This window comes from Lissotriton vulgaris, chromosome 6 (genome assembly GCF_964263255.1).
Source record: "Lissotriton vulgaris chromosome 6, aLisVul1.2, whole genome shotgun sequence".
Classification (NCBI taxonomy): Eukaryota; Metazoa; Chordata; class Amphibia; order Caudata; family Salamandridae; genus Lissotriton; species Lissotriton vulgaris.
The window spans coordinates 1,255,377,150-1,255,405,077 of NC_141694.1; the positions used below are offsets into that span (position 1 = coordinate 1,255,377,150).

The following is a 27,928-nucleotide window of genomic DNA, read 5'->3' on the forward strand; positions in this document are numbered from 1 at the left end:
AGATGTCGGGGATTACATTATTTAATGCATATTCTTATATAGGTTATAATCCTAACTTTTCCCTTCAACTGCACGAAAATTTGATCAACTGCTGGCAGGCATCCTGCATACTTACTTTAGGAGGCTCTTTCTTTGAGGGTGACTGTCTTCTCTCTTTTTCGAGATAATATCACTGCGATTTTCTCTTCCATGCTTGTTTTCTTCTCGAGGGTGGAAGACGTTAATTGTTCCTTTACCGCCTTTTTAGAATACTTGAGGCAAGTCCTACCTAAGAAGGGTATTAGTTGGGTGTATCAAAGGAAACTGCCAAAAGAGATCCAGTAACGGGCTGACATTTTTCAGACATTAATGAACAATCGATTGGCAACCAGGCATAGAAAAAGACAACGGGCATTCAGCAAACAGTATTGGGAGGTAGTTGTACTGCAGTAATGATGGTGCTACCAGGTGAGGAGGGGTCCTTTGCCAATTCCATTCCAAAAGTCCCTTCAATGAAAAGAGTAGGAAATCTATACAAATCCTCTCTCAGCACACATTAAGTAATAGATGGTCAAGAACAGTCTCAAAGTCGCGAATATTCTAGTCCACTTTTAATCCATAGACATCCGTTCAGGGACATGATTCAACTCATAATTGATATTCATCCATACAACTTCATCAACAGCATGGTTTAGTTCATCAACAATAAAACTTGTTACAGTTGATTCATCAACAATGCAGTTTCCTCTAGCCAACATGTGCTTTGTTGTGCGTTATCTCACACCTTGACTTCTTCAGGGCTGCAATTCCAAATACACAGTGTCACAAGAGTTATCTCAAGTCTCGAGACAAAAACGACACCCATTAGTGTATCATGCAAAGTGAAGTTTCCTACCGTAAAGGATAAAAGCTCCCGATAGAGTAATTGTGATCAAAAGAGACAGAACCGTCACCCAACATAGTGACAGACTATGTATAGTAATAAAGGTTTCAAAAGAATAAGCCAAGGAAACACATAAAGAACACAGTAATAGCTGTGTTCTTTATGTGTTTCCTTGGCTTAGTAGTATAGTTGATGAATTAATTGTATCAAGTTGCCTTGTTGATGAACTAAGCCATGCTCTTGATGAAGCTGTATTTATGAAAATCGAATATGGATTGAATCATGTCCCTGAACTGATATCTAAGGATAAAAAGTGGACTAGAATATTGGATACTTTGAGACTGTTATTGATCATCTATTACTTAATGTGTGCTGGGAGAGGATTTGTATATATTTTTCAAACATTGGCTGATAAGTGAAGCCGATATCTTGGGGTCAAAGTTATTCCTGATGAAATGAGACATACAAATATTTGATCAAATTCAGTTCTGAATGTCTCCCGGGTTAAAACTTATCAGTTCAAATGTATCAATGACTTCTATTATACACCTTATTATTTATTTATTATGAATTTGAGGCAGGACTCAAAGTGTTTTCGATGTCCTGGCGATTGGGCAGACTCAGTTCATATCCTTGTCACTAGTCTTGCTATTTTTCACTACTGGCAGACCGTATTTGTTAAGCTGAATATGGTTTGAATAACTATCTTGATGGTGGGACCCTAAATTAATTGTATTGGGTCATTCATCTTGTGTGGCAGCCCACCTAAGTAGTATTTATTTCTGTGCTATCTCTTTTGCTCGACTGGATCTGGCCTGACATTGGTTGCTGGCCCAGGGTCCAACCTTATGCTCTGGTGGCATGAATTGACCAATATAGGCCTCTTGGAGAGCCTGATTAACCCTAATGATGATGGCGTGCTTGCCTTAGGAAGATATGGGCACCGTTTAGGGGCAGTTTAGCGATATTGGAGGCAGGTCGTGACCACCCATCTCCACAGCTTATACTTTCCTTGGGGCATATTATCAAGAACAGCATTAAAATTATTGCCGGCTTAGCGGCAGAAAACTGCTGCTATAGCGGTGATAATGGGTTTGATAATATGCCCTGGAGAATTCCAATAGAAGTACATGTTCACACCAGAACATGGACTTCTATTGGAATTCTTAAGGGCATATTATCAAGCCCTTTATCTCTGTTTTAGCGGCTAAACCAGGGATAATTTTTAACGCCGTTCTTGATAATTTGCCCCTTAGTTTTTTCTGTCCTTGATCATACTCCTTTTTTTATGTGACCAGTTACATTGTCTCTATGATTGTTCGATTGTTATGTCCAACAACTTTCGTACTACCAACTGATGGATTTGTTTTGTAATGTGTTATTTTGTGTCATACTTATGACCTTAATAAAAATATCTAAAAAAAAAAGCCAAAAGAGTGTGCTTGGGTTTTGCTGCTGGTAAATGAGTGGCAACAGATTTTCTGCTGCTTTGAAATAATGGCACAAGCGTCTTTGCTTTGACGAATGTAGCCTGATAAGTCATTGCGAGAGCCATGAAAAATACTCCGGCCCCAATAATAATGGAATTTCTTCCTAAAAAAAACACAGTGGAACAGTTGAAGTACTCTATTGCCATGAACATAGAAAAATCAAAATGCTACAATATGCAATTGAGTTTTTCGGAATGTCTGAGCTCAAGAACATAATTGTTAACTCTTTCTTTCAAGCGTAACTTCACAACTGGGAGTACACTCTCTAGATTATCAGTTAGAACATCTCAAGTAGGTTCACTCCATCCTTGTTCAACGGATGAACTCCTTTTTTAAAAATAATTGTTCTAGTTATTTCTTGTGTTTATTCATATCCTGGTATATGTTTAATTCTTTTAAACTCTGTTGGAGATAGCAAGTTGGAGCTCATTGAGTGAATAAAAGAAAGGAAGATACAAAAATCATGGGTGCCTCTCCAGCTCAGTGATGTTATCAAATGTCAACAGTTTGGATGTTGCCATTACCTCTTTCATAAGTCCGAGTTATTCTGTGCAAATTAAAAGTCCTCTCCTCAGACCTTCAGCACATTCAGAGAAATCGAGGCGTGACAGCACATTTGAATGACCAAGAATGTCTACCCATATTTAGATGACTGAATTTTTTATTCACGTGACCATCAGATATGATCAATCAGACTGATTTTCTATACACTGTATCAAAGTCCCAGGAAATGAGTATTCTCTGTTGTTTGAACACGTAGATATATTTATCAAGAGGGCCCAATCGGGGTTAATGACAGATACTACAAATATTAAGATAGTTTGTCACCCTACAGGAGTTGTTCAGGTATTATATTACATGAATACTATACCATTGAGCCTGAACAAAAGTTTTGCAGGAAGTTTGAACCTTCAATTGACAAAAGGACCTGGTCAGCAGGGCGCGAGATTAACACATACAACATTCCAAAAATGCTTTAAAGTGTAGTGTACTAGCAATAGATTTGTGCTGGTGGTGATCATCAGCATTTCTGGGACCCAGGACTCTATTTTTTCATGATCAGACTTTCGCTCGTAGTGAGAGACGGGGAAAGGAGGAAGAGAACGATAAGAAACTGAAACAAGGAGAGAAGGAATAGATGGAAAAATACCTTCAGAGTGATGTAAAGATAGAGGAAGAAAAGGTTCAGTTTTTGGGAAAGAAGATAGGTCCTGGGTACCTGATTAGCAGGAGGCCAGGGCACACTTAGTCAAGAAGCATCAAACATCAGGCAAAAAGTGGGGAGCAACTGTGCAAAAAGGGGCACTTTCATTACACAAGCCCCCAAACGAAAGACAATGAGGCTAACCTTTCCCTAGAGAGCCATAATTGTCACTAATAGACACTAGTAAGATGCACTTTCACTTTTTCTGTGCACTTTTTAACTTTTTAAAACTATCATTGGGGGTTGGTTGTTGCTCTTGATACTCACTCCCACTGCAACTAGGGAGCATCTTACCTCCTATATTTTCTGCCTGACTCTCTGGGCCGCTGTAGGTTCTCCCTTTCGCATGTGCAGTGGTAGTTCCTCTTTCTCTTCTCTTTGTTCCTTTGCTGGCCACCATTTCGGGTGTATGACAGTCTAGCATTTGTATATTTCTGGTACCTGGGGGCTTCTAAAGCAGATGGAGCACAGAAAGCAAGCCCGTCTGCACCCATCCAAGCTCGGACCACGCTCAGCGCCAGCCCCTGTTTGACCTTAGAAATTAAGGGACCTATTACCTATTCTAGTGATTCCCTGTTTTTTTTATCAACGCCTCATGTAAGCCTTGTCTGGGTCCCCAGTTATACGCTCACTGCTAGACAAATGGCTCAAAATGCTTGGTTTGTGATTTCTTCCTCACTAACTTTCATTGTATCTCTTTTGCTGCTACTAAATTGCCAGAGGCAACCCCTAAACAATTTAAATTAGGTTGTAGTTGTATCCTTAGCAATGCCAGATTGCTTGTTAAGCATGTACTAGAGTTTGCGGTGTTCATGGAGAGTCAGAATATTGATCTGGCCTTTATCACTGAAACCTGGGCAGATTCATCATCTGACCCAGACCTATTATCGGCATTACTCATGGGATTCAGGATATTTAGACATGACCAACCACTAAAAAAGGGTGGAGGGCTTGCATTCATATCCAGCGATCATCATAAAACTATTTTCAATATCTTTCCTAAGAGGTCACTCTGTGAAACTATACATTTTAAAATTGAACTTAATAGTCACTATTCTTCTAAAGGACTTCTCATTTTTCTCCAGCCTGGGTCTAGAAAAGCCTTTACCGAATCCATTGGTAGTCTCATAGAATTAAAAGCTGACGCCGCAGATTTTGCTATTCTAGGTGATTTTACTTTCCATATGGCTAACCCGTTTGATCCAGAGTCTATTAACTTAATGGATCATATGGATGGTGCAGGTCTAACACAAATTATACAGGGCTCCTCACACAAAGATGGGCATCTTCTTGATGGTATTTTCACGGACAATCCACAGCTCATCTGGACATCCTTGCTCCCCTCTGACCATAAGGCGATCATGTTCGAGATAAATGGCTATCAGAGGCAATAAAAAGATGCCCACAAATTGGAAGTACTACTAGACGCCTATGAAGTACTATTGATGCTGGGCAGTTTAGTTCACCTCTTATTCATTCAACTCCATTGGTCAGCCCCGATTCGGATACAGCTGTTCATAACTACCATCAATGGCTGGACGTATCATTAACTCAGTGAGCTCCAGATAAGAACCTTCGTAGCCATAAGACTAATATCTCTGAACCTGGTTTTATCGATGATCTTAGATTGAAAAAGCAGGAATGTAGGGGATCAGAACGTAAATGGAGACTTGAGTATAAACCAGAAGATAAAGAGAAATATAAAATCAATTTTCAGAGCTACAAAAAATTAGTCTAATTTTGGCTGATTTGCATCAGGGTCTGGAGGCATCGGTTAGAGTTACTAGGGATGGCAGATGCACCAAACCTTTTAGCTCCGAGAGAGGAGTAAGGCAAGGATGCATCCTTGCCCCTCTCCTCTTTACACTGTATATAAATACACTTGAGCCGGTGCTTTCCGCCCTGGGGGCCGATGTTCCACGTGCAGGAGAGACTAATATCCCGGTCCTCCTGTACGCGGACGACGCGGTCCTCTTGGCGAGAACAGGTGTTGCCCTTAACAAATTATTGGCCTCTTTTGGGGATTTCATGACCTCTCTAGATTTAAAAATAAATACGCAAAAATCTCACGTCATGATCATGGGACTCAATGGTAAAAGGATGAAACCCATAACCCTGGTTTGCACGGGAAAGGAGGTACAGAGGGTTCCTTCTTTTCCCTATTTGGGTGTCCTATTTGATGATAAAGGCACTTGGGGTGCTCAACATAAGCCAAATCAAACGCAGTGAGTAGATCGGCAGGAGCCATTTTGAACTTTGCAAGGAAATTGGGGTCAAGACCGACGAACGCGATCTTCAAAGTATATAATGCTAAGAGTATTGCGATCGCCACCTACGGGGCTTCAATCTGGGGATACACAAGTCCTGTCCTTATCCAAAGGGCAGAGAACAGGTTTTTAAGATCATTACTTACTGTTCCCCAGTCTACCCCCACTTTTACTATTCATTCAGAATTGGGGTTTTGGTATGTCTCAGACGTCATAAAATCTGCCCCTGTCATTTCCTGATTTCTTTAAATCACAACATTTTGGAAGATTGTCTAAGTATGGATGGAGTACTTAAGATCCCATGGATGATGTATGTGAAAAATATGCTAGCCCATGTTGGACGTATCGACCTTTTTAATTCCCCCGAGAGCATACGGAAGGAGGATGTTAAAACAATTAAGGAATCACTGATAAACCTTTTTATAACAGAGCGAGAGGAAATTGAACTAAAGAAAATGACAGTGAGAAGGAACTTTGCACTAAAAACTGTCCCAGGCCCAGAACCTTACCTGGTATTTGTAAATAATCCATTCCACCGCTTTCTTTTAATTAGATTTCGTTTGAATTTAATACATTTTTTATTGGGCACATACTACAGATGGGAAACTCCTGATAATAACAAACCTTGTGATTGTGATAACTTTTCATCCCAGGACACTTTACATTTTATTATGTTCTGTGATCACTATGACAAAATCAGAAGAAAATATCTTGTTCCCATCCTTAGAGAGGCTCGCTTCTTACAAGTTAGGCCTGCACTCTTATTCCTGCAACTTTTCCACAATGCACACGTCACTTTTCACGTTGCTAACTTTTTAGTAGCAGGAGTACGCATTAATAAGAAGCGCAGCAAAGGTAATAATGGATTAATTATAAACGAAATTTCCTAAGTGTAACCTTAATAGACAATAGATATATCGATGTTTTAAAATGTTTTAACTGTCTCTTTTAACCTTTTGATTGTATACATTGATTGTTTATGCACATGTCACTTTACAAACCATCACCTTGATGATATGATTTATGACTTATTATGTATATATATTGTGTAAATATTTCCTGTGATTGTTTTCCTTTTTGTGCGTTATCTTTGAAATATGTCCTGTGTCTTTTTATGATTTTTTAAAAATCGAATAAAAGTGATTGACTGACTGACTAGTCTAATTGAGAAAAATAAATAATTTGAGGCAAAAATAGAAGGATCTGTGAAAACCTCTAAGGAATTATCGCAACAGTTAAAAAACTATAAAAACTTCCAGATCCAAAGAATCCTAATATTAATCAACAATTCTGTAACAAACTAGCCCTTCACTTCCAAGACAAAGTTAAATCTGTCTATGAGTCTTTTCTAGATATTAGTCAAACTGTTGATTTAAACAACAGACTGGCGAAGGACACACATAATGTCAGTCCCCTATCCTATTTTGCGCCTCTTATGGTGGATCAGACACAAAAGACACTGATGCAGATTAAATGGGGCTCACCACAGGACCCATGTCTGGCCAAGATACTGCACTTGGTCCCAGAGGTGATAGCCACACACCTCACAGCCATGTCCAACAACCTATTTGAAGCAGGATATTTTCCAATAGACTAGAAGATAGGGTCTATTCTTCCATTATTAAAAACAAAACTTAGATACTGCGGACCCCAACAATTATTGACCAATTAATCGATTGCTTTTTCCTGCCAAATTGGTCACAAAAATCATCAACCAGGACTTAACTACCTTTCTAGACAAAACAAAGAGTCTTGATTCTACACAGTTTGGATTTCGGAGTCGTCATAGTACTGAACTGGTGTTGATTACAGCCACAGAAGAAATCAGGCAGATGATAGATAGTGGAGTGAATGCAGCTCTGATCCTCTTGGATCTTTGAGCCGCATTTGATACGATTAATCACGCTCTTTTAAATGGTCACCTTGAATCAATTGGGATCAAAGACATGGCACTCAAGTTTATCACCTCTTTTCTGGCTGCCCGTATCCAGACAGTCTCTCTCTGTGAGTTTATCTCACCAGCCTTCTCTTTGCCGTCTGGGGTCCCCCAGGGCTCATATCTGAGCCCCCCTCTATTTAATCTCCGTGTTACCCCATTCTCAGCTCTACTCAGATCATTCGGCTTTTCTCTGGTTTCGTTTGCGGATGACATGCAAAACTGAGATACTGTTGTTTGGTAATAACCCCTCTTTTTGGTCGAACAACTGGTGGCCCCAGGAACTGGGGATTTTACCGATCCCCAGTGGTAAAGTAAAAAACTTTGGAGTAATTATTGATAGTAAGCTATCTTGTGAGGGACAAATAAATCACATCACTTCCTCGTGTTTTTTCATTTTGAAAACTCTAAGGAAGGTGTTGCCTTTCATTCCATTGAGCCTACAAAAGATGGTATTTACGAATCTTATTTCATCCAAAGTTGACTACTGCAACAAGTTTTTTATTAATATTCATAAGCAATATTTACATAAGTTACAAACGCTGCAGAATGCAGCAGTACAATTACTGCTAGGCATCCCAAAATATAAATCCACATCTCAAGCATTGATCCAATTACACTGGCTCCTAATAAGTAAACACATCCAGTTTAAGACACTCTGTATTGCCTTCAGGTCACAGAAAGGCGCTGGCCCTGAATATCCCAACATGCTCCCTACGCTCATCCACCAGTGGAAACCTTGTAATCCTCAGATTTAAGAAAGCCAACTGGGGTGGTAGAGGATTCATCTCAAGCACAGCAAGGCTGTGGAACTCACTCCTGACAGAACTAAAACTTTAGACATATCTACTGGAATTCAGGAAGAATCTAAAAACGTGGCTATTCAGTAAATAATCTTGATATCTGCTAGATTTTTAGCTTGTCCGTGTCTGCTAGTGCCTCGATACACCTGGGTAATTGTCACACTTTATACATTTTATTTTCATTTTTTTAAGTGGAAGAACTTGGAAAGTCAATGTGCATTGGCATGGGCAGTCCTAGGTCGGGTTTCTACTGTAAAGTCTGTTCCCCTTTTTTTGTTTTTTTTTAAATGTATTTTTATAAATTTTCATAACCCAGTTCACATTGGTACACAGAGCAGAATATACATCACAAACGTGCCTTCATGTGGCTGGCAACAATTGCTGTCACATAACACAATAGCATTATAGCATTATAATGTTACAGTCAGGGTGTGCATAGTGGGATAAAATACTCTAGAACCATACTAGGACAGTCTGCAGAGTTCACTATTCTGAGTGCAAGCGATTACATGTAGGATATTAAGCTGTTATAATCTGTTAATACGAGACTCATATGGCTTATTATTATTCTTTTTTTGGGGGGGGCAACCTCATCCAACATACATTCAGTCATTATCCCCAATATCAGCTTGTGTCGACAACAAATATTGCGCTTATAGACCCCAAAACCTTTTAAAAGAGTAGACCCTTATTCAGAGTCTTTGTGTACCCCAAAAGCATTAGTAAAGGATCAGGTGAGAGGGATTGAACTGTAATCTCATGTAATATATGAAAAATGTGTTTCCAAAAGTCCGCCACTGGTTGTCATAACCATGCCACATGCAACAAGCCTGCCTTTGCCTCCCCACAGCGTTCGCAGCAGTCTGTATCCCTAAGCCCATATCGAAATAATCTCAGCAGCGTATAGTGTACCCTATTGAGATACTTGAAATGGACCAGTCTGTGCTGTCGATTAAGTGAAATCTTTGAAGGCTTCACAGCAGTAACGCCATATATCATCAGTGAGGTGAATCCATATATCATGTTGCCACTCCAGTCGAGCCTTGGCTTATTGCGTATGCTTAAATGCTTGTGACTTGGCATAAACGTTCAAAACTACCTTGAGGGGGGATTCTGAGCGTATCACCAGCGAGCGAGAGGCTAACTCCAGAGGTTATTGCAGTTTGTCTCCAAGTAAGGCTCTCAGTGCATGACGAACTCTAAAAACATGAAATTGTGTGAGAGGGGTAAGGTCAGGTATGCCTTCTGCTGCCTCCTCCCAAGTGCACATTCTTCCTTCCACAAACTAATTGCCCATCACGAGTATCCGCAAAGCTCCCAGCGAGTGTCGCACCCCTCTCTCAGCTCTAATGCTAAGCCAATGGCACCATTCCACCGGCATTAGTTGGGAAATAATAAGTCACCTGCCTGTTTTCTTAGAGAGACGTGCCAGACGTGAATAGTAGAGTTAACTGAGTCCAGCACACTGCAGGGCCTAATTGGTGCCTGAAAAAGACAACGAGGGAGGTGGTCAGGGCTTGCAGCTACCTTCTCTATTTGAAGATGTGGCAAGTTATGTGGGCCGTGGATCCAAGTGTGAGATAATATAGCTCCAGGTCTGGTGCCCCCAGGCCCCCCGCAGAATAAGGCAAAGTAAGTATATCCAGTTTAACACGGGGAGTTTTACCAGCCCAAGATAATTTACTCAACAGGGTCCTTAGTGTTTTAAAAATTGTTTGGGGTACCACCACCAGAATATTAACAAAAAGAAAAAGGAATCTGGGTAGTATTATCATTCTCATCAGCGACACACACCCCACAAGTGAGAGAGGAGGGCGGATCCATCTGTCTATATCTTCCTCCAATTTAGTGATTGCCCGGCCATAATTTGCCCTGAGTACTTGTTCTGCATCGGAGTGGACCTGTATACCCAGGTATCGGACCAGTTCTGACGTCCATTGAAGGGGCTAATCTAAGGCCATCTGCACTGTGGCCCAGGTCAAAGAAAAGATAATACATGTATCCCAATACATTTTTAGACCCGATATGCTGCCAAATCGCAACACCTCTCGGATAACTGGACAAAGATTAGTGCCCGGATGCCGTATGTACAGTAGCATGTCGTACATGTAAGCAGAGACAATAAGATTATAGTTGGGGAAACAAATGCCCCTATTGCCGTGATACTCACGAAAAGCGCAGATCAAGGGTTCCGAAGCCACGGCGTACAGCAATGGTGACAAGGGGAACCTTTGTCTTGTGCTTCTAGAAATCTGTATGGGGAGGAAACAATATCTCCCAAACGCACACGAGCTGTGGGGGTGAGGGGTTATAAAGCAATGAAATTAATCTTCAAAAAATGTATCCAACTCCCAAATGCCTTAGCACCACCAGCATGTACTTCCACTCAACCAAATCAAAGGCTTTTTCAGCTGCTGCCGCCTTGATACCCGGTTTAACATGCTATAGAGCCGCAAAAACTGTTATCAGATTGTAGGCTACTGTACGGCCAGGTACAAAGCCGGCCTGCTCAGGACCCACCAAAATAGCCAAAAGCGGGGTCAGTTTGTTGGCCAATATTTTAGCAAACATGTTAGTGTCGACATTTATCAATGATAGTGGTATATAATATGAGCACTCCTAGGGAGCCTTGTCAGGTTTCAATATGGTTGCGATCAGTGCCTCACGCATGGAGGGGGCATTATGCCAGGTTTTCCTTCTCCTGGAAGAGTGATCAAGTATGGGCCTTATAAAAGGCCACAGTGAGCCCATCTTGGCCAAGTGCACTTCCATCCCGCATGGAGTTGAGTGCCATACGGATCTCAACAGCATCAAGAGGTCTCATGAGATACTCTCTGTGGCTATTCATCAGCCAGGGTACTTGTATGTATTTCAGGTAGTTCACTATATTTTCTTTGTCTGGGGTAACTTTGGAACTGTGCAGGTTCTGATAATATTGGCCAAATCTATATACTATTTCCGCCTGCTCTTTCAGGGCAGTTCCCTTCTCATCTAATAATTCTTGGGTGACTCCAGACTCATACCGTCAGCGTGCAATCGCCGCCAGCACTGAGCCCGGCCTGTCTCCCTCACCATAGGATCTGGCCAATGTGTATGCCCCCATTTGTTTGATTTTGCTGTCAGCTTCCCCGTGGTGCTCTTCCAACATTATTTTCAATGGTTCTAAAATCTGAGGGTCTCTTCAATCGATCAAGCGCCGGATCCAACACGCAGTTAAGATCCCCACCCCAAATTAGTGGCAATGAGTGGCAGCCCCTAATGTATGTTAAAAGTGAATGGTAGAACTGAGGGCCATCATAGTCAGGCCTGTATGTATTTAGAATTTGAAAGTCAGCCCCCCTACGATGACATCTTGAGATTACAAATCTACCAGCAGGATCAGTCTTGCATTCTTCAAGTTGTATGCCTGACTTGGGATTAACCAAGGTAATTACACTCCTGGAGTGTGAGATGAAGCCGCCTGCATGGAATGGCCTTGCTAGGTTACACCTCGTGAGCATAGCGCTATTAGGGGCAAGATGCGTCTCTTGCAGCAGCGCAATGTCTACCTCCTTTCTGTTCAAGTACGCCAGAATTTTACACAATTTTCTATGGTCATTTAAGCCCCTCCTGTTCCATGTCATTAATCACAGGCTTCTTCTATATCCCTCCCCATGTCCACTGTGCGTCATTCTTCACTTTCACATGTTCTGACAATCCTAGCTGCTATAACAAATGCTTTGCCATAATCAATCACGCCCAGTGTGACCATGTGAACTGTAACAAAAGTACCAACCCCCCCACCCACGCCATGCCAACCCCAACTAGGCATAAGCGGCTCACTTCCCCCTCACTAGCAATTACTAGTACATATAGCAAGAAAACTACAATTGTTTAGTAATAAGCATTATTTAACTTGTGACGGTTGAGCGTAAAACGTATTGGGGTAGATGTTACCGGCCATCACTTCTGTGGGGTCCCAATGCCACACAGCCACTTTCCAAATAATAAGAGACTTCCACTGGAGGTACTAAGTCTCTCAGGGAGCCTCGTAAACAACTATTGATGGATAGCATCTCTCACTCAATATGATGCTGACTTCCCATACCAATAAGCCTGGCCTATGCGAGTAAGGGTCAGCAGAATGATACATTTCAGCATAAAGTTATATTTCACAGTAAGGAGGCACTCCCTGAAAGCTAAAGGTCCAATCACCCCAATCCTGCACAGATTATCTACTCACGGGGAAAATCATCATAAAAGTCTGCCGTGCAGTGTTTCCCGCCAGGTGATGAGGCAAATGGTGTAATGTTCGCAACAAATCCAGGCCCCCTGCACTCGCCTAATGCCAAAGAATCCACTCCGGAGGTAGTCTGCCAGCAGGCCTGCACGCCAGGTCGGTGCCAGTCAGGCCGCATGTCAAAGATCATCTCCGCAGCATGGCCTCGACCTCCGTATCACCAAACACGCCACAGAGCTCAGCAGCCCAGTCGCCGGCAGAGTCACCACTCCCTCCGCAGAAGGATCGTCACAACCAGAGGGTCCAGCCATCTCCAAACCTCGATGGTTGCGAGGGCCGGGTGAACGCTCGCACCTGCCTCAGCAGGAATCGTCGTCCTCTTCAGCAGCTGCGTCACGCGGCTCAGGGGAAGCAGCGTCTGGTCCGAGAACTGCAGCCCGGCCGAGCTGAATTACTCCGTTCCTACAGCCTTCAGAGCGTTTTCAAATGGGCACAGCACGCTCAGGATCTCGAGCGAGTAACCAGGATAATTATAGCTAATAGCTGACGGATCGATGTGGCGGTTAGCGGAGCTCACTTAGCAAGCAGCCATCTTTGGGCCAGGCAAGCGCCACCCCCCTGTAAAGTCTGTTGCCTGTAGGAAGACGTATCACCTCAAAAGTTTGGCATTCTCACCTTTCATTTGCATTAGCCATTTGGGAGGTCTGTGGTCAGTTTGAACTGTGAAGTGAGTACCAAACAGGTATTGTCTCATCTTCTTCAGGTACAAACCAAATGCCTCCCTCTCAATGGCAGTCCAAAGCTGCTCCCTGATGATGTCAGCTCTGATAGCGTCACACGGAGATCGTTTGATACCTCGGAGTTGGTTTGATGCAAAAAAGGTGTTCAACCTCTTGAACTTCTCAATTCTCGAAGCTATTACAGCACAGAATGTTGATCTGATCAAATGAGGGAAGGAAAGGATGGGGACAGCAGGGAGGGAGACTTATGAAAGAAAGCAAACAATTAGATACCATTAGCTAAACACAATTCTATCACTTTCGAACTGTTATAGGTAATGCGTTACACTCTCTATTACCTGTAAAAGAAAACAACAGCACCTGGTCTTCATTATAATCATGATATGCATATGGCTCTATCTTTTCCATGTTTTTGCAATTCATTTGCCTTTTAAGACATAGAGGAACATGAATATACAAAAAAGAGTAAACGGTACATCAGCATGTAGTGTGTGTCCAGGAATAAAGAGGAGTGATCTTTTATCCGTGTACCCACCCTTTCAATCAGGGTATTGCACTTCACAGGGGAGCTTCTCACTACGTACTTCAAATGCCCCCTGTTACTCAAAACATAATAGTAAAGACAAAGAATCAAAAGCAAACAAGGATTCCAAATAACACACAACCCAGTATATGGGAATTTGCTGGTTAATAAGAACCAAAACAATATTCACTGTTTTTATCCACCGTTTCTCAACACAGCTTTGTCATACCATTCCAATGTAGCACTATACACTTGCCATTTGTAAACCCGGCTTCAGCTAGTAGTGCATCCTCCAAAATACCAAGTACACAATTACAGCTGTTTTTAATGTGGATTATGAACACACTACAATGCAAGAGTTGTGCCGTTTCCGTCACGGCTGTTTAAACAACAAACAATACACAGCACACTAGAACTCAGAAATGCCGTTACGTTGCACGTTTATGGTAGTGGCAAAAAATTAATACACCCAAAATGGTTCCATTGTGGGATGTAGTAGCGTGCCCTTTTTGAACCCACAACCCTTTTGGTTACACAGCAACTGTTTAATATGCTGGAAAATTACACCCAAGCCGTTTCCATCACGGCCGCGTGTGAAATGTTTTAAATAGCGAAACTCACCAAGAACAGTTCGTAAATGAAAGTCAGTGCTAAGGCACCCTTACCACACAATAACGAGTCCAAGAATGGGAACCGGCAACCAGCGTCACGACTGGATCCAAGAAGAATAATCAGCATCGCTTGTTCACCCGTACTTCCTTTAATGCCGCCTTGACGTCGAATATACCTCAGGACGTATCTCTGCGCATCACACTGCCCAATGGGAAATGGAGTCCAAAACCTTCGGGCTGTGACGGGACAACCTGACAACTTCCTAAATGGGTCTCTGTAACAGATGAGTAACCTCCTACTTATAAAAGCAACGGGCTGGTCTTGGCCATCATCATTGCTCTCAGATAGGACCGCTCCTATCCCTAGCTCAGAGGCATCAGTATGCACATTAACTGCTTGGTGTAGTCTGGAGTTTTTAGAATGGGTGCTGAGCACATTGCCTCTTTCAGGGTGTCAAAAGCCTTTTGACAGCTAACTGGTGAATTTCTTGGGCATTTTCTTGGATGTGAATTCTGTGAAGGTGTCACAATGGATTCATACCCCCTTCACAAACCTCCTATAATACACAGTGAAACCAAGGAATGCCTTGACTTGATTCTACGTTGTTGGACCCTCCCAGTCCAGAATAGCTTGGATCTTAGTTGTAAGGGTTGCACTTGGCCTCCACCAACTCTGCCGGGCAGCCTGCCTGAAACCTCCAATTGAGGATTTCTAGTCATCTTTGATATTCAAATACTTGCCTGATCACAAACCCAAAGCTTCCGCAATCACCCGCTTCCCAAAGTAGTGGAAAGCGGAGGTGTGAGATTGCTGTGGACCCATGATCGCACTGAGGAGCAAGTGGTGTTACTGCTTGAAAGCTGCCACTGAAATAGAAGCAGTTTGACTACATGGGAAGAAGCCGATAAGGGACCAAGAGGCCGGATGTTACAGGCTGGACCCTCGTGTTACACAAATATACTCAGCCAAATGACTAGCGGTCTTTCAAGCAGGTATTGACACAAGTCAAGCAGTAGCGTTGACACAATATTAACAAAGGTTAAACTCAATTCCCTATAAACTTATCAGGCCCAGCTATTAATTGGAAGGGCAGTCCTAAACTATGACTAAAGACTAGATATGATCTTTAACAGCAATCAATAAGTAGAAACAGACAAACAAATAACAGAAGTACTTATCTGTAATGAAGCAACAAATAAAAGAGGATGATGACTCTGTTTGGACATCCTATTGCTTTATAATGTATTATTGTTCTTTAGGGGGCTGAATGTTGGGGCAGCAATAAAAAGTTATTGCATAATGGTAGCCTCTGGTCTTGTAATGAAATCAGCCACCTTTTCATTGCCTTTTTTAACACATCAATAGCCACAGCCCCCTTCTCCAAAGACTGGAAACATGCAAAAGTCAACCCCCTACTAAAGAAACCATTAGCAGAGACCAGTGAATTCCACAACTGACAACCGATCTCCCTGCTCCCATTCCCTGTCAACTTATTAGAAAAAGTTGTCAACCAACAATTCTCCTCACATCTGGAACCAAACTGCCTACTGGATTGCTCTCAGTCTGGATTCCGCAGCAACAACAACACCAAGACATCCCTCATGGTGGCTACCTACAACCTCCAATCCCTACTCGACTGAGGAGAGACTGTGACTCTGATCCTCATAGACCTCTTAGAAGGCTACGATATGGCTCCCACCACACACTCATCACAAGGCTGCACAACAGGGGCATCCAAGGAGCTGCTCTCGATGGATGGCCTCTCCGTACCAGAAGAATGCAAAAAGGCATTCTACCCTTCACCTTCGAACCAAAGGAAATCATCTGTGGAGTACCCTTAGGCTCCTCGCTCATCCCCACCCTTTTTAACACTTATATGATACCTCTGTCCAGCATCATCAAAACCCATGGACTGGCATCATATCCTACGCCGATGTCACACAACTCATCCTCTCTCTCTATGAAGACACCAACACCAAGAACAACTTCCACAACTGCAGTACAGACGTTGCCAACTTGATGAAAGACAACTGCCTGAAGCTCAACACAGACACGACAGAAGTACTGACCTTCAGAAACAAAAGCTCCCCCTTGGTGCATCATGGTGGCCCTCTTCACTCAGACCCCCACTGACCACGCTACGAACCAACTACAGACCATACAGAACACAGCAGCCAGACTCGCCCTGGAATTCCCTAGACAAACCCACATCTCCCTCTACCTCAGGGAAATGAACTGGCTCCCTGTACAGAAAAGATGCTAGGTATCAAGCTCCTGGCAGACGTATACAAGGCCCTACACAACTGCTGACCCACCTACTTGAACCATCGACTATACTTACATCGCCCACCATACATCTCCGCTCCACTTCCGTCTCTAACTTTCACCCCTGCATCTGACCTAGCAGATGCAGAGGTCGTTCCTTCTCCTACCTAGCAAGGAAGACATAGAAAGAGCTACCCCTTTATCGTCGGACTGAAGAACCAAATATTTACAATACTCCTTCTCAGGGGTCTTACCAATAAGTAGTCCATTCAAGAGTGGCAAAGAAATCAACACAGAATCTGAAATATGAAAAGACATCTTTATTATCATTAATTGTGAGGCTCCGTCGCCCAGCCACTCTTAAAGCAACTGGATGAGAGAGTCTGCTGCATGGCCTTCGCACAGGCCTTTTATACAGAATATTTCGCCTTAAGCACACATTCCTGCTTTGAAGTGCATTATGTTGGAAATTCCCAGGACGTGCATACAAAGCATCACTTTCAAGATAAGTCCAGGCTAAAAAAAGGATTGCACACATGCTTGGTTTCCTGTTCCATCAGGCCGGACAAACCCACCATAAAACCTTCAACCCAGATCAATGAACATGTTGTAAAGGAAAGGCAGCAACAGATGGGACGGAGATAGAAGCGGTGGGAATGGTGCCATAAAAGGTCGGACATGTCCTGCTCTTTGAACTTTATTGCGCCAGCTGCTGAACAAGGAACTGGCTTGGGAGGTTAGCCTCAAGCAACAGGGTCAGCTGTCGTCAGGTCATGCAGAAGTCAGCACAAACCCATGCTAAGGTTATGTCCTTTAAATGCTTGCTCTGCCATGGGGAAAGCCTACTGTAAGGGCAATGAAATAACATGGCTGCTATTTACAAGATGAAACCCAAGTGTTCAATGCAAAACCTTCAAATGCACAGTGAATCCATTGGTGTAACATGATGAAAATGCTCATGAATAACGCATTCATTATTTGCGGTTCACTGATACCAAATTCATAACAGAATCATGACATTTGAAACACAGGTTCAGAACCCCCAGAACCACAGGACCTCCCTATCTTTTCCTGAGTTCTGAAAGTTCCTGAAAACCTGACTATTTGGCTAATCAACTGGACCCTGCCATCGGCTGTATACCCTCACGTGGATGTACCATGTTACTCCGCATACTTTTACTCCGCATACCGTTACAACGCGGTATTTACAACGCATATCATTACAACGCATAGCGCTTTGGGGTGCTGGATAGTGGTAAGTATAATTTACTATTCTAACTCCAGTCCCCGTGGACCCTAGGGAAGGTGTTGGATAGTAAATTATACTTATTCCCTATCCTAGAGCGCCCCCCAGCGCAATGCGTTGTAATGGTATGCGGAGTAAAAGTCGCTTTGTAATGGTAGTGCGGAGTAAAAGATGCGTTGTAACGGGTGTATACCCCCTCACGCGTGACAAGAAGTGCTAAACAAATTTACTGATTGATTGATGCAGAGAGGCAGTATGGAGTGACTGCCTGTTGTTCATGGCAACACATTTGAAGGGAATCTATGTCTAGCTAATTTGAGGAACATCGAAATAAAGATTTTTGTGTACCATGTATGAAGGTTTGTTGTTTTTATTTGTTAGTACAGCCAGTGAAAGAGCATTCTTAGAAATAAACAATACCAAAAATAAATTTTCTGTGCGTGGTATTAAATTCTCTAGGTTTTCATCTTCAGCTATTGTTCCAAAGTATGGCCATTTTTTGATTAATATACTTATTAGAATGATCTCTGGAATCGTGAAACTGGCTCAGCTAGTCCAAGGCAGTAGAATGATCACACTAAGTATTCTTTTTTGCCTGTGTTCCGGGTTCAGTGAAGGTCTGGGAGCCAGCAGTTGCAATCGGCTTTTTGGCCTTCCTATAGGGGTGTTAATAGATGTATTTTCCACATGCTCAGTAGAAAAAGCTCTTAATTGCCTGTTCTTCTTGTCATATCCCCTCACATACATGGTAGTGAATTAATGGGTTATGCTCTCAGCACATGGTATTAACTAATCATAACACACTTTGCAGTTGGCAATAGTGGATAATACCTTACAATCAGCTCTAGATGAGAACTCTTAGGACACTCTTCATCATTAGTGAACACATGCCTATGGGCAGTGAGATCAGAGCGCAATTACACAAAATAATAAGGATGTATCAGTGTAGTACCAATAAATAGCACAGACTGCATAGCCAGGCTGATGTTTAGGAAAACATCACTTGCACATGTAACGATAATCCTCACCTTTCTCTGCAAAATTATGTAACTTTCATTAATCTTATGAGTTTACGTTTGTTGTTTTGAATTAGTATATTTTACTAAGATTCACCTCTTTCCATTGGCTATGAACTTGTCCACTTCCTTACATCCTAACAAGGTGAACATGCATCCTTGCTGTTATTTCTCTTTAAACATATTTGCGTGTATTATTTGTCTGCCAGAAAAATACTTCATGCAGTCTATTTATACTCATGGAATGTTTATAGGCAAACTAGCCAAATACACTGCTCTGACACATATCTTTAAAGCCTTTAAACCCTTAAGGGTACCATGGCTAAAGATATGACTTTACAGCAAAATAATATTGTCATCTCCTACTTCGCATGATTTCCTAGAAACAAGGTTGCTGGCAACAAACTGTGTGTGATCATGGTCCTACTTAAACCTCGGTGCCAATGAAAAGTTTGATGAGAGTCTTTCATTGTAGTCATGGAGGTGGAGTTTGGTGTGGAAAGTGAAAGTTAGCCTTAAAGTATGTTTTGCCTAAAGCAATTTTTACCTTTACAGCAGCCACAGTGGTTTCCGGCAGACACAATAATTAGAGGGAGCCGAAGCCTCCTACCTTATTCTGGCGAAAGGGTAAGATGGGGCACCAAAGGCCACCATGTGTTTAGACATTTCCTTCACCATGTTTTTGAGTATTTCCTTTGCCTCAGAACATTTTATTTTTTGGTTTCTATGAATACGTAGTAAAAAAAACAGTCATTTCTTGCCACCTGTCCCTCTCTATAACTGGCTAAACAATCTGCTCTATCATACATTGTCTTATCTTACTGCCTCACCCTTCAAAGGATTTTACCCAACAGTGATTACATTATTTTTTTTTTTTTTTTTTTTTTTTTTTAAAACCTTTATTTACAAGTGCACGATACACAGCGTCTGCCTACAACCCCACCGGGCCGGCCGCTATGACAAAAACTTGTTGAGCACAAAATGTTATATCAGGCAGAACGTTGCTGGCGCAATCTATCAAATCAACATTATCGGCAAGAGCGAAGTATCATACAAATCAGGATAAGAGAGGTTTAATTTTATGTTTTTGTTGAACTGAACACAAACAAACAAACACATGGTATCATGGTGGCAAGGGTTGCTGGAGGTGGGAGGAGGGGAATGGATGTAGGAGAAAAAGCGAGTGTAGGGGGGGGTGGCGCGCATAAGAGAGCAGAGCAGTTGGTGAGTGGAGGAGAGGAACGGAAATCACGGAGAGGAGGGGAGAGGGACTTCGTAGTCAAGTGGAGGAGAACAGATGTCTCCACGATAAGTGTTCCAGGGAGTCCAAACTCTGGACCACTTCCCAGGGCGCCCCCGGGCCTCATAAACCGTCTTCTCTCGAAACATGGACCAGTCCATGTTTTCTTTCCAGGCACTGAGCACTGGCGGCCTAGGGGAGCCCCAGAGCTGTGCGATATCCCTCTTCGCGATCATATTGCCCAGGGTGACCCAAAGCGTCTGGGCAGCAGTGCAGTCAGACGGTTCCCACACATTCAACAGACAACGACGCGCCTCAGGAAGCAAGGGAACCCCCGTGACACGACTCATAACTTCATGCACCCTCGACCAGTACGCTACAATCACTGGACATTCCCACAGAACATGAAGAAAAGTACCATCCATCCCACACCCACGCCTGCAGCGTCCGTCAGCAATCAGACCCATTCGCACCAAACGCACTCCAGTAAGATACACGCGATGGAGGATTTTCAATTGGACAAAGCGAAGTCGTGCCGGAATAGCCACCTCCTTGGGGGAGGACACGGCGGACTGCCAGTCCTCGTCGTCCAATTCAAGTCCGTCAGCAGTCCAGGAAGCCCGGAGCTTCTCGAGCTGGTCAGCTCTGTTATGGATGAGCTTTTTATAAATTAAGGAGATAGTACTGTCTGGGACATGGCCATCTAAAACTCGATCCTCCAAAGGGGAGGACTGCGGAACATCAGTACCGGAGGGGAAGACAGAAGACAAGGCATGTCTGACCTGCATATAACGGAAGTACTCCTTATCGTCGAGCCGGTACTCCAGCTTTAGTGATTCAAAGGACTTAACCGCGCCACGTGTCCAAAGGTCCCCCACAGTACTAATCCCAATCATGTCCCATTTCTCAAACCCCTTCGTCTTCCACAGGTTGCCCAGTCGCTCCGAGTCGTATAGTGGCGTCATACGTGTCAGTCTGCCACCCCAGCCCGTGGCCACCGTAGCATCCCGCCATGCCCGCACTGCACATTTCGTTGGGCCCGTAAGGAGTCGAAAGGGGGCTTTAGAGTATAGCGCCCTATTAAAGTTGCCGCCGGGCAACAACAGCTTATCCAAAGCAAAGGCGGGGGCTGGCTCCGGAGAATATGTCGCATGGTTGATGGCGCTCAGGTGCGAGGCCCAGTAGTACCGTCTAATATCCGGTAGCGCAATACCCCCATCGTACCAGGAGAGTGTGAGCTTAGATAAGGCAATCCGGGCACGGCCATCCCAGATAAGTTGCCGCTGTAAACTTTCGACTTCATGGAAATAGCGGGCTGGAACGGGGTCGAAGAAATTTTGCAGGGCATAGAGGAAGCGGGGAAGCGACATCATCTTAAAGAGCGCCGCCCGGCCCAATGGGGATAAGGGCAGTTCGCGCCATCGCCGAACATCCTGCTTCAGCCTGCGGAGCGGAGCATACAAGTTCCGCTCATAGCGGACCGAAGAGATCATGGATACATGGACCCCCAGGTACTTAAAACCGTCAGTAGCTACCAGGATGGGAAATCTACGGGGGAGAGGCGGTAGAGTACCAGCTATGGCGTAGACACAGGACTTGGTCCAATTAATGACCAGCCCCGAGTTCTTACCGAAGGACGTAAGGACGTCGAAGAGGACATTGAGTGACTTCTGAGGGGAAGTAAGATAAAGGAGGATGTCGTCCGCATACAAGGAAACACGATCCTCGAGGTCAGGGGACCATCGGATCCCTTTGATCGAGGGTTCCCACCGGAGCCACGCGGCTAGAGGTTCGAGTGCCAAAGCGAACAAAAGCGGAGAAAGGGGACATCCTTGACGTGTGCCACGGCCCAAAGGGAATGGGTCTGAGCACCTCCCGTTCACAGCGACCTGAGCTAGCGGCTGTTCATAGAGAAGCTTGACCCAGGCGATGAAGGTAGGGCCAAAGCCAAATTTGGCGAGGACTGCCCATAGATAAGGCCATTCAATGGTGTCAAATGCCATCGTGGCGTCAAGGGAGGCGATCACTGCTGGCTCGGCGAGAGTAGAGGCTCTCGCGAGGACACTGTGGAGCCTACGTAAATTAAGAGCAGTGTTCCTGTGAGGGATGAACCCGGATTGATCCGGATGGATCAAGTCGCAGATAACAGCAAGCATCCGATTGGCCAGCACCTTAGCAAGGATTTTGGGTTCCGCATTAAGGAGGGAGATGGGGCGGTACGAGGCACAGCGGTCACGAGGTTTGCCATCCTTATAAATGACCACTATGGTAGCAAGGCGCTGCTCAAGGGGGAGGCATCCGGTCTCAACCGCCTCAAGAAACATGTGACGAAGATGAGCGGCCATCTTGTCAGGGCAAAGTTTATAGAGTTCAATGGGGAGTCCGTTAGGGCCCATTGCCTTACCCGAGCGAAGGGAACGGATTGCGAGGGCAATCTCGTCGACAGTAAAGGGGGCCTGCAAAGCGAGGCAGTCCTCATCAGACACGGTAGGCAGAGCAATGTCACGCAGGAGAAATCTGGAGTCGGCCTCATCTCGATCACTAACAGGCGTATAAACCATACGAAAGTGGTCAACAAAACACTCGACAACCTCACCCGGATCCGAGACAGTAACACCAGAATCACGAACAATGGAGGGAACAACACGACTCGCACGCTCAGTTCTATCCAGCCATGCAAGAAGCTTGCTAGCCTTGTCACCCACATCATACAGTCGACCAAGTTGATTAGACCGCATCAATTTAGCAGCATCCGTGACACAGGCCTTATAGTCTGCTTGTTTCAGTTCCAATTCATGCAACAGTGCAGGCGTGTCATTCCCACCCAACTCACTTTCAAGCGCAGTGATTTCAGTTTCAAGAGCCACAACAGCCTCCCTCTTCACCCTACGCTCAGTAGCAATGAGTGACAGGGCGGAACCCCGAATAACCGTCTTGAAGGCCTCCCAGAGAACAGTGGGGGAAGTGACAGAGCCCAGGTTCTCAGAAAAATAGCAATCTATTGCTTTAATCAATTCCGAGCGGAGCCGGGGATTTTTAAAATGCCAGGGGGGAATCGGGGGGACTCTGTTACCATGCCGACCACCCACAGAAATCGTGATCAACAGGGGGGAGTGGTCCGAGATACCCCGGGGAAGGTGCCGAACCTCACGAACAGTGGACAAAGTGGAGGCTAACATAAAAAGATAGTCAATACGGGAGAGGCTGCCGTGCGCGCCAGAATGAAAAGTGTATTGTTGGAGCGTGGGATGTAGTGAGCGCCAGACATCTACTAAGCCAAAAGTGTCAGCCATTTCACTGAGCCACATCTGGGACTGTGGTACTACTCTAGGGGGTAGTCGGTCGCAGTCGCCGGACATGACAGAATTGAAGTCCCCGCCCAGGACCAACAGGCCGTCAGGCAGCCCAAGAAGAGTCCTACCTAAATCAGCATAAGTGGTAGCCTGCAGTCCCGGGGGGATATAGACAACAACAAACACGACCTGCTTACCCTCCCACCTCCCCGAAACAGCAGCATACCGCCCACGCTCATCAAGGATAACATCATCAATAGCAAGAGCAAGGGAAGACTTTACCATAATACCCACACCCCGGGAACCCGAAGTGAAACCCGCATGTGCAACCAGTCGATAACCCCGGCGGTCTAATGCCTTGCAAGCGTTACCAATCAAGTGGGTCTCTTGAAGGAACACAACATCAGGGGCGTGGCGCCTCAAAAATTGCAGTACAATGCCCCGCTTAATTCTATCCCCCAGACCATTCACGTTCCAGGAAAGAATCCGCAGTTCACCCCCCCCCATTATGGCAGAAGCATTCCACACCCACCCCCCAGCAGGACCCACTGTGAACAATCATTGCAAGAAATGAAATACCATGAAACAGAGAACAGAACAAATGAAACGAAACACAAACCAGTCCCCAAACACCAACCCCAGAACCCAAACCCGTTACAACACCCCCCTCCCTGCACCCCTGCTGACTAAAAAGCCACCCCCAACTGCAGTGTGCCTGTCGCCCCATACTTCTACACAAAGAACCCCCCGAGGAGCAAGGGAGAAATCACCCGTTACCGCACCGCCACGGGCAGGGTCATCAAAAAATAAGTCAATATGTACAGTACGTTGCATAGTCTCAATCGGAACCTCCAGGGCATCTGTTACTCCTGGGCCTCTGCACCACCCTCCGCGCCACCAGGGCCTCCGCTCCCACAGTCATCTGCCGGCAACGAGTCCAACCAGTCGGCAGCACGTTCAGGTTGATCAAAGAAATAGGCACGTTCCCGATATTCAATCCGGAGCCGGAAACAGCATGGCGTATTTCAGTCCCCGGTCCCTTAGGCGACGCTTCACTCCGAGGAAACCAGATCTTTGCCGCTGCACTTGAGGAGTGAAGTCGGGATATATGGAGATAGAGTTATTGTCATACTTCAGGGGACCATGCTTACGGGCGGCCTGGAGGATAGCATCCCTGTCCCGGTAATGAAAAAGCTTGGCAATGATAGGCCTCGGCGGATTCCCCAGCTTCGCTTGACCTCCGGGGAAACGATAGGCGCGCTCAACGGCAAAGAACTTACTAAGCCCTGCCGGGGCCAGGTGGGCGACTATCAGTTCCTCGACCAGCAGATCGGTCGCTACCGAACCATCGCCTTCCGGAACTCCGACCAGGCGTATGTTGTTCCGCCTGGCCCTGTTATCATAGTCCTCCATCCGCTTGAGCAGCAAGTCGTGCGATGCACGCAGATTGCCAATTTCGGACTGCGCCTCAGCCATGTCGGTCACCAGGCTCGACGTTTTAAGATCCAGTGCCTTCACCCGCTCATTCGTTTTGGCCAGGTCGGCTCGAATCAGAGTCACATCCACCGCCACCGTGTCAATTTTGGTCACCACGGCCTCAAACTGTTGGCCCATGTCGGCCTTAAGTCCAGTGATGGCAGCCATTAGGTCTTGGAGCGATACTTCCGACGTGGACGATGTGTCCGTTTGAAGTCCTTCAGCACCCATGCATACGGTCCCGGGGGAGCCTCTCGGCTGGGTATAGCGTTCGATCATGTTCGTTTGGATCGATCCCCCCCGGGTCGCAGCTTTCCGGCGTCTTTCGGCCTCCACTTTCGTCGCCATCTCGCCTCCAGAGTTGGGCGGCTAGCCAAAGGAGGTGATGAACAGGTAGAAAAGTCTCGAAACTCCGATGCGCCAATGAAGCAGAGGTGTAGCGGCCTCCTTGCCAGTCCAGCGGAGGATCGTTGAGATCGAGAGGGCAGCAGGCGAGGCAGAGTAGGAGGAGACAGGAACAAAGGGAAGGAAACCGAAAGTGAAAGCAATACACCTCCGGCGGGCCAGATGCCAGGCAGCCGTTGTTGTTCAATTACATGTCGGCCACAGTGGGCAGCCGAGTCCCCGGTCGCGCCAGCGGGCAGGCCAGAAAGTTCCAAGTTGCAGAAAAATGGTCCCCAAGGTCCGATTTCGACCGGAAAAGGATCAGTCGCATCAGCGATGATAGTGCTGCAAAAGCCCGTCAAAATGACCAGGATAGGTGAAGGATAGATAAAGGAGGACGGCGCGGGTCTCGGGAGCTCTCTGCTCACGCGACCATCTTGGATGCCCGCGTAGCTCCTCCTCCAGTGATTACATTATTATGTTCTTTGAGTTTTGACAATAATGTTTCCGAAGGTTTGTTGACTTAAAATGAATGCTGTTTCATCAAGGTTAATAAAGGCTACGAATTTATTCTTTAAATAGATGACTGTTTACAATGTATGTTTCTCAAGACAGCGTAGTTTATACAATACTACCATATACACATAGCCAAAATGTATGAGGAAGATTTTATGTGAATCAGTGCTGTTTCTTTCTTTTTTGATTCCAACATTACCAGTTGAACTAGCCATTCAAACTCTAAATATAAAAGACACCAGGATCTTCTGGATAAATTATAAATTCCACGCAAACCTTTGAAACTGTTTATCTCATCACCACCTGAAATCAAACTTTCTCTTAATGAAGTAGACCCAGACTGATGGCTTGTACAAACTTCAACTGTGCAAAAGTAAATAAGACTTTCCCCGGTTTTGTAAATGCATATTTAATGGTAGCACCCATCTTAATGTCATTCACAAGTAGAAGCATGGTGTCCTTTACATATATTTTAAAAAGAAGTCTAGGAGAATTATGATGCCTTTTATGATACAAGATTTGGAATACAACTTTTTCAGAAATATCTGGAGTTAATTCGATACCCTCTGCCAGAGCCACCAAACTCTTTCCTCACTCTTACCATGATCTACTGACTTCATTTTAATCTTTGTACTCCTTAATGATAAGACCAGGACATGGTATTGACAGACCTGAAATGTGTCACAGACTCGATTGGTAGGAAGGTCGAGAATCAAGATTGCATTGTTGAAGCTGAGCACCCAAAGCTGCCATAATAAATGGAACTACTCTGCCAGAGTAACTTTAATGCATGATAATTATTCCTTGGTACATAAGAAGCCTCCTCCATCTCTGCTGACTTAGGCCCAGTCACTCAAGGAGCTTGTGGAATCCTGCAAGCTTCATAAGCTGTCGCTGGACTACCAAGGTCTTAGAGGAATGCTAGAGACATCTTAGGGAAAAAAAACACATGCACACACCATGCAGTGTATATCTAGTCTGTGGACTTTTGAAAACTCTTACATTATCATATTCAGAGGACTTTAGTAACTGTTTTAACTTCACAAATTCTGAATACACATTCAGGTGCAAGAGAACACCTGACATGGGATTCAGTGAGCTTCTGTAGCTCACTACCTCTGACGTTCCCCCGACGCGATGTCGACTCATCAAAATCTGCAAAACTAAAAACGTTTATGTGGACTTCATTATTTCCCAGGGAAGTTTTCAAAAAATGTCTTTTGAACAGAAGGATACACAACTCAAAAGAAAGGGCCATACTGAGTGAATATTTGGCTAGCCGCTGCATCCGCATGTACAAAGGCATAAATAAATATATTTCAAAATATTTCTATATATAAATGTATATATACATATATATGTGTGTATGTGTGTGTGTGTATAACTTGATGATATACACATACTATATATATATTCAAGCATGTTTCTGTTATAAAACGGTAGGAAAATATTATTATTTGATATCCTCAAATACAAAGTAGTAGGCTGAGAAGGAACGTGAGCCTCATTAGTGTAGGCTGGAGTTGGCTGTAATCATTGCTGAAGTCATTTTTGGATTCTTTACAGCTTCCTGTATGCCTTTCAAGACACCGCATGGGACAGAGGAATTTTCCATTGATTCTGCGCATCCCACTTCATATTGCTGGAAGAGTATGGGTAAGTGAAAAATTATTTTAATGGAGGAATAGGCGCCAGGTATTTGGGTGTTTCATTTGCCCTCCATGCATGTTCTTTAACAATGGATCCACTATAAATGTTATTTCACACACCCTACTCCCAATCCATAACTAACTTGACCTTCTTCTAAACAAAGCTGATCCTAGCATTCTCACCAAA

At 44.4% G+C, this 27,928-nt stretch overlaps 1 protein-coding gene across 1 annotated transcript in view; it reads left to right on the forward strand.

Annotated features, from left to right (window-relative positions):
• The window catches only part of LOC147708717 (uncharacterized), a 251,977-nt gene that overhangs the window by 156,786 nt on the left and 67,263 nt on the right, over positions 1 to 27,928 (forward strand). Inside the window, exons 15-16 of the mRNA XM_086925766.1 lie at positions 19,739 to 19,810; positions 27,659 to 27,748. Of these exons, the coding sequence (XP_086781892.1) occupies positions 19,739 to 19,810; positions 27,659 to 27,748 (162 nt within the window). The remainder of the gene's footprint in view (positions 1 to 19,738; positions 19,811 to 27,658; positions 27,749 to 27,928) is intronic.